Source organism: Plectropomus leopardus, chromosome 9, assembly GCF_026936395.1.
Source record: "Plectropomus leopardus strain MGB_pleo_1.0 chromosome 9, ASM2693639v1, whole genome shotgun sequence".
In the NCBI taxonomy this organism is placed as follows: Eukaryota; Metazoa; Chordata; class Actinopteri; order Perciformes; family Serranidae; genus Plectropomus; species Plectropomus leopardus.
Genome location: NC_142184.1, coordinates 8,187,995 through 8,199,355, shown reverse-complemented (window position 1 = coordinate 8,199,355; position 11,361 = coordinate 8,187,995). Strand labels below are relative to the sequence as shown.

The window sequence follows — 11,361 nt, the reverse complement described above, 5'->3', positions numbered from 1 at the left end:
TAGCTTTGAGAAAAGATTCTGTGGACGATCGGTTTTGATGTTACTTAATGTTTTCAGCTACTGGGAGCTGGTTTTAATGGTATCAGCATCCCACCATACAATCAGAGTGCCGGAGGCTGTGAAAGCTTTTCCAAATGTGCCTCAAAGGAACAGCATGAATCTTAAATCCTATGATGTTCCTATTAGTGCCTCAAGAGACATTTTGAATTCCTGAATTTTTGCAAAACCAGAGAATCTGAAGCTCAGGATGAAGTGTTAACTAAATTATGTCTTCTAGAGGCAAAAAAGGGGTCTACTTCGTAATTAGTGCCATTTCAATTAAATGGCCGAACACTTCAGGGATGATGTGTTGAATTGCAGGCTACCACCTCTGTTCTCTTGATAATTACAGGGTTTTTGGTCATGGCCTCAGTGGCTGACATGACGTTCTGAGCTCGGATGGGGAGGTGGAATAGATTTCTAAGTTGGTGGCTGTACGAGGCAGCGTGTTGCAGTGTGGATGTAATGGTGTGTGATGTGAAAGAGAGGGAGGGGTGCACTGGGAACATAGGGAGGGAGAGCAAGAGAGAGGGAGAGACATATGTGGACAACTGGCTCTGGAGGAAGAATAGCATTCATTCGTGCACCTGAGTGCTGCAGCCGTGCCAGAGTGAGAGCCGCCTTTTGCAAATGATGGTAAGCTTCCCATTTTCTTCTCTAAAAAATATTTGTTTCATGTTTATTTACTCTCCCACACTTATGCTCTTTCATCAAATCAGCTGTGAATGTTAAAGCAAATTATTTCTTCGTCATGGGGTTGTAAAGTGGGAGGATTATGATTATTTATTTATTTTATTATTTTACTGTAGGGAGACTTGTCTGGAAGAGCAGGGGATGGTCTTTTATTTATTATTACTTTTAAAGGATCAGTAAAGCCAAATCATGGTTTAAGTGTGCACAATGACTTATTGACGCACTTTATTATTTGCAGAGGAAAACAGGCGCTTAACTTTCCCCTCAGATTCACTTCAAATCAATTTAAAGCTCATTGTCATAAATCACAATTTTCCTCAGAGGGTTTTAAAACATATGACACCCTCTGCCCTTAAATCCTCACAGTGGATAAGGAACCCCCCCAAAAAATCCCTTAAGGAAGAAAAAAATGAAGAAATCTCAGGAGGAGCAACTGAGGGGGTTAAGTAACTGAACTAATATGTCAGTTGTGAAAAACAGAATACACACGGTCAGCAGCCCCCTTTACTTTCACCTGCATCATAACAAAAAGTTAAATATAACGTTGACCTATATTAACATTCAAGTTTAACCTTTCATTTTGTATCTCTTTATTCCAGAGAGTGGCTGAAATGTTCATAATTTTGTTGTTTGCCATGAAGTTGGAAATTGCTGATTCTGCTTTTAATGTGAGCATTTCTGGCTATTGTGTTATTTTATTAATATATATAAAACCTGCAATGACTGGTTTGAAGAATAAGTGATTTTTTTGCCACTTGAGGGCAGTAGAAACAGGTTATGAAGGCAACATTGATATATTAATATTTCGGAGTTGATGTAAAGCCTCCAGGGAATGTGCTGGACTTAGGGTTAGAAGACACTGGAAGTACAATGTCTGCATCCCACGTGTTTGCTATGTGGCCCAAAAAGACTTTTCACAACAGACATTGTGAAAGAGACAACTGTAAATCAGTAGATGCATTTATTTGAGCACCAAAACCCAAGCAAAATATCTAATTTCACTGTTAAATTTGGTCAGATTACATTTTCTTTTTTTTTCTTTGGGCTTAATTAGAGACAGGATGGTCTCAGTGTGAGAGGGGGAGAAAGAAAGAGGGGATGACATGCAGCAAAGGACCAAGGTTGGAATTTAATCCACGGCAGCTGCAACAAGGACATAGCCTTTGTACATGGGGCGCCCGCTCCACCAGGTTGAGATAGTGGGTGCCCCAGATAACATTTTCAAGTCTGAAAGAGCTGCGATATTAAATAATTTTACCATCATTCAAATTAGTTGCACATCTCACAAAGGTCTACAGTGCACTTGTTTTATGGGCCTAAGGAAGCAAAAGATCTGGGTAATTTAACAGCCGGGAAGTTGAACTGTTTCGGCTTCATGTGCCACTGAGTAACTTTCATAGGAATGAATGAGGCCCCGCCTCCAACGTTGTATCCAGTTCTTTCTATAGATCCATCCATATGTTAGCAAATATTTGCATGTTTACACATCCAGCAGTTACGCAGCAACATTATCATTCATTCGAAGTCGTGCTTATGTCCGCCTATTTAATGTAAGTCCAATATTTACATTACCTACGTTTCATCACATTCATTTAACTGAAGCTTTTATCCAAAACGATATGACAGATGCATTCAACCATATGGATACAACCCCAAACTTACAAAGATTATGCATCAACTTCAGCCATTACGATTCATTGCTATAAGTACAAGTACAACGATCAAAGATAGAGAAATTGATTTTTTTGGTTGTTTGGTATTTTATGGTTGAAGGTGCAGTCTGATCAGTTGATCAGTCTGATGAGTTTTCAGTCTGCAGTGGAAATTGTGCAGAGTTTCTGCTGTCCTGATGCCTATGGGCAGCTTTTGGAGCTCTGTTTTTGGTCCCCACCAGCTCCTGAGGGAAAAATCTGGCTCTTAATCTGCTAAATGCTCCATTATGTCCACCAGCTAGTCTCTCACTGTGTCTGCATGCTGTTTGGTAATGAGCAGGTAGTGCTTAGTTGGGCTTCAGGAGGATTTTTTTTTTGGCTGAAAACAGCTGCTTGATGAGCTAAAACTAATGCAGTGAGTGAGCAGTGAAGGCCAACCAAAATAGTGATGTTGCAGCTGTTCACAAACTCACTAAAAGCTCCATAAAGCCGAGGGGAGCTCCAAACTCAGGTGGTTCTTTTCTGTAGATTCATTACTACAAGCAACCTCTTCATATTCTTTTCACATTTTCATTTGATAAATTGTTACCGTAAAAATCCAGACAGAGAGATGAAGTGATGCAAGAGATGAGCTTGCTTTTTCAAAAAGTGAAATATAACATTTAAATCCCCATAGGTACAGATTTATGTGGGGACATGCCACCCTTAATATTTAAAGTATGTGCCTTTCCTAATAAAAACCTTAAAGTAGCAAAGGACTTTTATTTTGCCAAAACTTAAGTCATGTCCACCATAGACTGATGCAGAAGAAGCAAAAATTGATGCATGAAAAATTACTGAAATGCAGGAAATTAAGTGATCATTGCTCAAAATCAGATGTCAGGTGTTCTGCATATGTTGGAGTGGTCTTTTTGAGTTTTTCTCTAGAATTAGATTTTTAAACAATATTTTAAATATATCATCTTGCTTACAGTATTGCAATATATCCAGACATATTGAATAGTAACCTGTCTTGTGGTATGTATTGTATCTCCAGAGTCTCGCCAAAAGCAAAGAAGTGTAAACTCGACAGCAAAGTCTTTGACTGATAGATGAAACAGTTGTGTTTGTCTCATTTGTATAGGATTTTTTTTTTTAAATAAATCACATGTTGTGAGAAACAGCTGGCCCTGAGGTATTTTCACATTATCAAATCACCACTCAAAAAAGTTTCAACACCCCTGCCTTAAAATGTTGAAATGAAACCTACTTCCTCCCCAGTGCAATCATTTTCATACAGACTTTACCTGTCGTTTTTCTCTGTTTCTGTCTACAGAATTCTTGAATTGTGTCTCTGGAGATCAACTGAATTGTGGCTGCAGGACGTGAACACAATGGAGAACAACACAACCGTCTTTCAGGACACCACTCAAGTTTTAAATCGGACAGAAATACCTCTGAACCCTGTCGAAGAGCAGATCATAACAATATGTTTGACATTACTCATCTGTGTGGTCGGGATCGCTGGGAACATCATGGTAGTGCTAGTTGTGCTGCGCACCAAACACATGGTGACCCCGACTAACTGCTACCTCGTCAGTCTGGCCATTGCAGACCTCATTGTGCTCCTGGCTGCGGGGCTGCCAAACATCTCTGATGTTGTAGCCTTCTGGATTTACGGATACACCGGATGCTTGTGCATAACTTATCTTCAGTATCTGGGCATCAACGTGTCGTCCTGCTCCATCACAGCCTTCACCATCGAACGATACATCGCGATTTGTCACTCCATAAAGGCACAGTTCATATGCACCGTCTCCCGGGCCAAGAGGATCATAGCTGCCGTCTGGATCTTCACCTCACTTTACTGCATCATGTGGTTCTTCTTAGTGGACACGGATGAGACCGTCTACACCAATGGAGTGGTCGTCACTTGTGGCTATCGCGTCTCCAGGAGCTTCTATATGCCGATATATTTCCTGGACTTCACTCTGTTCTACGTGATCCCTCTCATTGTGGCTACGGTGCTGTACGGGCTCATCGCCAGGATTTTGTTCATGAGCCCGCTGCCCTCGCATCTGAACGACAGAGCCGGAGGAGGGTCGGTCCACCAAGGTCACTCCAACAGCGCTAACAAGGCCAACAAGGGGGCCGTCTCTGCAAGGAAACAGGTACTGAAAGACTGGCACATAGTTTATTATCCACCTTTATTAGAAAACATTAAAAACTTATGAATTATTTCAATCAAGAATCTCTCTTATAGTCAGACATCACTGCACAGGTGATAAATGTGAGAAAAAAAGTAGTCCACAATTTTCCAAATAGTTCACTTAAATTATTATTTTTCCATCATGATCAAAATTAAAATAATCCAATAACTTTTGCACAGTTTGTACCAATGTTCATGGTTCTCAGAAGATGAATGCTGCAGGCTTTAGTGATCCACTGACTTCTCCTCTAGCGCCACCATGAGGATGACATTTGCAGTTTTTAGTGAAATGTCTCGACAATCAAATTTGGTTGAAACATTCATGACCAGGGTAAACTGGTGATTCTCTGGCTTTTAATCCTTCACCACCATTGACCAAATACACGCAAAAATGATGATATTCCCTGACAGCCTCAGCCGTATTTTCTGTTTAATGCTAATAAGCGAGCGAACACTATACCACCTAAACTTTAAGATGCCGGTGTGTTTCATCAGAAATGCTGGTTAGATGGACAAAAAGCTCTGAGAGCCTGTGTTTCTTCAATTATCAAGGACAGTCAATTCAGCATTAATACACACTTCACACAGTGATTGGCCAGATGCATGGAAGTGAAATGGGGTTTCGATTTCTCTCTCAAGCTCCTCTTGTCGTTTTTACACATAATTTATGTCATTATGTACAAACGAGTGCAACACGATAAATGCCAGAAAAAACTGACAGAAACTGTGCTCTGCTTTCACCTTTTTCAAGGGCTGCCTTTTCATCCCACTTCTGCTGTGGCATGACCTGCACTGTCATTAATAGCATGTTAGTACACTGACATTGGCTTTCGCACAGCTGTGGGTGGGCTACAGGCTGACAGAGCTGACAGAGCTGATATCATGGGACTCCCTCACTTGGGTTGTCTTGTCACTTTTTGGATAAGATAGCAAAACCATCATCTGAAAAGTTGTTTATTTGCCTAATTTTTGCCTTAACCTCAAGATTAAACCTGCATTGATGATTTTGTGTGTGTGTGTGTGTGTGTGTGATTGATTTGTGAAGATGCACTTAGATTTTTGCTCTTTGTATTGATGGCTCTGTTGTTACCACTAGACTTCCCTGCAGGTTTTTAAATGAATAAATGTTACCTGACTGCTGATAAACTCATTTTGATCAAACCAAAACAATTCAGGATTTTTGGTTTGCATTCTCACAAAGGTGCACAAAAATTATGATATAAAGCATGAACCTGCACTCAGAATACTGGAAAACTGTTGTGTCCTGCAGAATCAAGCTTATCTAGGTGAAATTTACAGGGAGTCCTTCCACTAACAGAAGTAAACTGTTGCTTTTTCGACATCCAACATGATGTCAGACAATGTGCCAGTTAAGATAAGTATTCATGGGTACCCAAGACGTCACTTCTGAACTGCCCAGCGTCGTATTTTTTAACAAGCAGCAGACTTACTCTGGCCATCATGACTGCAAACACAGTGCATCAAAATGAATTAATTTACCACAATTATTTGTTAAAAATTAGTTATTGTTTTCTGTTTTTGTTTGTTTATTCTGCCGATCTAGTTGCTTTTGGATGCAATGAAATTGTAGTTCAGGGTTTCTCCGATGACTGTTCTGGGCATATTGTATAAACTTACATTTTACTTTCGATTTGTGCTTTTTTTTTAACTTGTGGTTGTAGTGTTCAGTTGTGACTGGTCATAAAACTGGCAGCACTAAGGCACTGTGACATCGCATGGACCCCATGAATAACTGTAGCCTAAAGTCACATAATCACGTCTCTCTTGTTGCGTATTTCATTGCTCCTCTGCCTCTGCATCAACAGATAACAAAGATGTTGGCTGTGGTGGTCGTCCTCTTCGCCCTGCTCTGGATGCCTTACCGAACACTGGTGGTGGTTAACTCCTTCATCGACCCTCCTTACACCAACACCTGGTTCCTGCTCTTCTGCCGCATGTGCATCTACACCAACAGTGCAATCAACCCCATCATTTACAACCTCATGTCTCAAAAGTTTCGTGTCGCGTTCAAGAAGCTCTGCAAGTGCAGCTGTCGACAAAAGGAGAAAGCAGCAGAATACAATGTGCCGATGTATTACAGCGTCATGAAGGATTCGTCCCATGAGAGCAACGAGCTGGCCACAGAGCAGGATGAAGTGGGCGGCCAAACCAAGAGGCTCAATGAAACAGATGATGACGCGAGCACCTTCAGCATTTCTTAATAAAGGCTAATGTTTGCGTCATCATAATTAGAAAATTATCTGTGAAAATCTTTAATTTGGATGTTTAAGATTGCTATTATTTCCTCCTGTTAGAGAAAAGTATTTACGGCCTCTGAGATCTGTAGATATTCTTCTCGTTTGTAGTGACTGTTTGTAATTGTGGTGTAGTGGTTGTGGTACTTTTGTATCAGTATTAGTAACTGTGTTGTACATAGAGTATGTGAGACCAGGTTTTAGTGTACTTAACACTACTTAGTGGGACATAATGTGCATCATCATGTGTATGTGGACATTTTTAAAAAATTATGATGCATATTTTGTATTCATGTCCAGATTTCATGTTGACTAGTTTTGTCCAACTGGTACTTGTTATGTGCAACACTGACAAAATATAACAAAACAAATGATTAGCATAATGTGTCTCTAGATAAGTGCACTTGTGGTTTTTATAGTTTCACTCTCAGGCTGGAGTGTACTCAGCTGTATCACGCTCCTCGACAGCACTGATGAACACCGTCCAATATTTTTCCTTTTTTTTCAAATATTTATTTGTACAATAACCAGTTTCAACGAGACAATATTAGCAGTCCAGACAACAATAAAGAGAGAGTTTTAACTGTGCTGGGAGTTTCTGACTGGCAATTCAGTGCATCACATCACGTACATGCAACTAACGACTTTTTTTGTTTTTTATTTAAAATGTTTCATTGGTGCACATGACACATGAGTGAAGCAAAACTTTTTTTCCAATGAATACTCAAAATATTAATTGGAATACTATTAGTAATGATTTTTTTAGCTAAGCACTGCAAAACTGTTGGTTGGATTGTCGTGACATTTAGGACTGATTCATGGTTTACAGATGATGAATCCAAATGATTTTGGTGATCTTGATGACCTGACGTGTCCTCTAGTGACACCATGAGGTTGAGATTTGTGAAAAATGTCTGTAAAACTTGCATATTGACTGGATTGCTATTAAATTTGGTCCAGACATTCATGCTCCCATCTAGATGAACTGGAGTCATTTTCTCATTTCTTTTTATGTAATGCTTAATTTGTCCAATACTTTGGTTTAGCATTTGACCAAATACCAGCAAAACTAACGACTTGCCTAAGCTCTACTTTGTGTTTATTGCTAATTAGCAATAGGGCCCTGACACACTGAAGTAAGGTGGTGAAATTATGTGGTGAACATGGTAAACCTTTATAACAAACCTGTGTGTACAGACTATCAACTATGTCTCTCTTTTTATAAGTACCCTATTTTTCATTATTTGGTCTTTTATTGGCTTTATTGGACAGCTGACGGTAGAGAGATGACAGCTGAAAATGAGGGAATGACAGACAAGGCTCCAAAAGGCTGCACATAAACTGAGAGCGTTGTGGTTCATAGTTCACACTGATGACTGTATATAAAGATGGAAGACACGTCTCCACTTCCTCCCACTGTAGAAAAATAAAGCCAAAAGGCTATGTCCTTGCTGCAGCAGCTGCAGGTTCCCCGACCCTTTACTGCATTTCATCCCTTCTCTCACCTTCTTTTACGCTTGTACTGTCCTCTCAAATAAAGGCAAAAAAGAGAAAAAACAAAAACAAAAGCAACAGAAGCCAAAATATCCTGTGCTATCTTGCACTTCATTCATTTGTCGTCATTTGGAGCCAGAGTCTGCACAGTATCGATCTCCAGCACATTCATCTGTCTAACCTATTGTGAGTAGTTCCATTGATCACAAGCAAACCAATGGGCAAACAGTGCTCTTAAGCATGACATCAAACCCCCTCTTTATGCATCAAATAACTAATTATAATCAAACTTTTGAAATAAGATAAGTCTTAATTGATCCCACTCTGGGAAAAATTTCATACATTACAGCAGCTCAAGAGTCAGAAGCAGGGCTTTACTGGTGAAAAACCATCCTTGACCTTAAAGATAGGGTGCACCACATTATGTAGTTTCTAATGTTAACTTAAAGGGGAGCATACAGTATGTTTGAATTTAGCATTTATGAAATTAACTTATTTGTCTAAATAAATCAGAGAATAGAATAAGGTAATCTAAGGTAATAAAACTTCACAAAAATGAATCTCATTTTACAATAAAGTTATATAATATATATATATATATGTATACAGTATATGTGCCTTAGACAATGAACAGCATGGTAAAAAGTATCTAAAAGCCAAAAAATGTAATTGATGTGTACTTTGAGTTTTTTGTTTTGGCCATTTCCCATTCGCTAACATGGAGGGGCGGGGTTTTCAGACTTATTACACTGCAGCCAGCCACCAGGGGGCGATGGAGATGTTTAGGCTTCACTTAAGGGAAGCTGTCACATCGTTCATCTTTATTATGCAATCTATGGTTGGCAGTTTGACCTCTTAAATCAATAAAGTTTGGTGACGTGAAATTCTTAGAATAGCTCCACCTAATTTCCCCAGAGGACTAATTAGCCAGAGTAAGTGAAAACACCTGTGTGTGTGTGTGTGTGTGTGTGTGTGTGTGTGTGTGTGTGCAGGGCCTTTAATATTGAATGTTTTAAATCTCAGTTTCTCTTCATGTTTCTCTTCACATTAACTAACTTCTTCTTTTGTTCCTTGACACTAGGAGGGTTTTTACATTAACTCTCAAACTGGGCAAATTGAAATGAAACACGTCAATTTCCGAAAAAAAACATTTATTGCAGAAAAAAAGGTTTTATGCTTCCATAAGGTAGCATTTAAGGTGATTAGAAAAAGACATATTTTGCAAAACTTCATTGGAAACACTTCGCTTTTATAGGTCACATGAATTTATCGCTATGAACTTGTCAGTAGGAACCAGCTCCCTCGGGCACGATGCAGCAGGCACTACAAGAGCTGTTATTGCATCGCATAACTCTTCAAAAGTTGAGCAGCTTGTCAGTTTTGAATCCACAATTCCTCTGTGAAATTGTGGACTATCACCTCCGAGAAATCCCTTGTGCATGGTCGCTTCCGCGTATGAGGGGCTTGCCTTTCCATAATTGCTCACATAATGTGCCTCCATTGCCTTTGATTGGAAATAATGCCAGCTAGTGTGGTGGCTGCAATAGAAATAAACCTGCTAATGTTTTGCATATCCATCATTATGCTTCTTGACATGTTACGTGAAAGGAGAAGTCGCATAACATCACTCAATGGAAACTCAGTCATCTCGCAATTATGTTTTACTGACATTTCGAAAATATCACTTAAGTTTTGCACAAATCTGTAGTGGAAACCCACCTATTGTCACTAGATTTACTCACCATAAAAAAACAAAAAACACAACAAAAAACCCCAAAAAAAACCACAACAACAATCTCAGTCCCAGTCCACCGAGATTATTTATGACACGGGGGAAACTCTACCTTGTAGGGAAAGTTTGTATCATTAGATTTCTAGTTTGCCAAACTGGGAGTCAGGAGGATATAACCATGAGAGCTATGATGGAAAACAAATCAGTTCCAATCCGAAACATCAGCCAAGTTTGAGCATGAAACTAAACTGTTGTCTTTTTGACATTTTAACAAATCTGACAGCAAGTGCATCATGGGAAAAAAATATTGTGATGTTAATCGTTGCCAACAAGTTAGCTGTCTGATTGCCGTCTTATTGCCTCATCGTCACTGCACGTCTCTGTGTCTCAACACACCCATCTCTCCAGACCCCTGTAAAAATCCCTCTCACCATCTGTTCAGTATATTTATCTATTCTGTATATTGTTTGACATTTTGTAAACAGGCTTTGTAGTGGATTCCTTTTACAACCCTAATAAATGCATAAATTCTCTTTATTCATGAGAGTTTTGTGTTGGATTCAAATAAATGCTGCTGACAGCATTCGTCCAGTGCGTCCTTTAGAAAACTGAGTTATAATACAGATTTACATAAACTGAATTGGAACTGTACTTCTAGCATGTTTGCATTCAGCATCAGTACAAACCATGAATATAGGACAACAAATGGATAATTTCAAGGACACACTTACAGTATGATTCTCTTTTTTTGGTTTGCATTAATAAGTCTATATTTTACTCTTTGTTTGAGCATATAATGTCTTTTTTTTTAAATTTATTTATTGGGCTTTTTTAACAAATAAAGTAAAATGATACATTTCAACTCCAACAAACATCTACACACATGCATGCACACATATGTACAGTATCTTAAGCAGTAGGATATAATAAGATAGTGAGAAAAAGAGGGAGAGAAAAGTCCAAGTATAAATTCATATATAGGATACACTGAGTCACAATAATATAACGTAATCTTTAATTTCCACTGTCTCTACTCGACCACTAGTATATTATTTGTTGATGTCCATTGGTTTTCACATGCCAAGGGCATTTTTAAAAAGATATTACATTGAAAAATTCGATAGTTCAGCATATAACATCTTTGTTGTCTCTTTTTGCAGCTCTAAACAGTGAAGACCATAAAATAAAATGTGAAAGAACGATTTTTATAAAACAGCTGAATCCAGCTTCACTAAGTGACATAACTGTCAATAATCACCTGTCAGTGTTGTCTTGTGCAGGAAACATGCTCTCTCTCACATCCAGATT

At 38.9% G+C, this 11,361-nt stretch overlaps 1 protein-coding gene across 3 annotated transcripts; it reads left to right on the top strand.

Annotated features, from left to right (window-relative positions):
• The first annotated feature begins 549 nt into the window (after positions 1 to 549).
• LOC121947318 (thyrotropin-releasing hormone receptor-like) lies at positions 550 to 10,584 on the top strand. Of its 3 annotated transcripts, none has more exons than XM_088081865.1 (3): positions 550 to 675; positions 3,700 to 4,534; positions 6,399 to 10,584. In XM_088081865.1, the coding sequence occupies exons 2-3, from the start codon at positions 3,758 to 3,760 to the stop codon at positions 6,792 to 6,794; spliced, it is 1,173 nt and encodes a 390-aa protein (XP_087937991.1). In that variant the 5' UTR covers positions 550 to 675; positions 3,700 to 3,757; the 3' UTR covers positions 6,795 to 10,584. The 3 variants fall into 3 exon arrangements, with proteins under 3 accessions (XP_087937991.1, XP_087937990.1, XP_042348249.2); XM_088081864.1 differs by lacking the exon at positions 550 to 675 and adding an exon at positions 692 to 1,400; XM_042492315.2 differs by lacking the exon at positions 550 to 675 and having other exon boundaries at positions 1,437 to 4,534.
• The last annotated feature ends 777 nt before the right edge of the window (positions 10,585 to 11,361 follow it).

Excerpts from the sequence above, each read along its gene's own strand:
- LOC121947318 (XM_042492315.2), top strand. The coding sequence starts at position 3,623 with ATGAAACCTACTTCCTCCCCAGTGCAATCATTTTCATACAGACTTTAC. Across the intron at positions 4,535-6,398 it reads CCGTCTCTGCAAGGAAACAG|ATAACAAAGATGTTGGCTGT; the intron begins GTACTGAAAGAC and ends CTGCATCAACAG.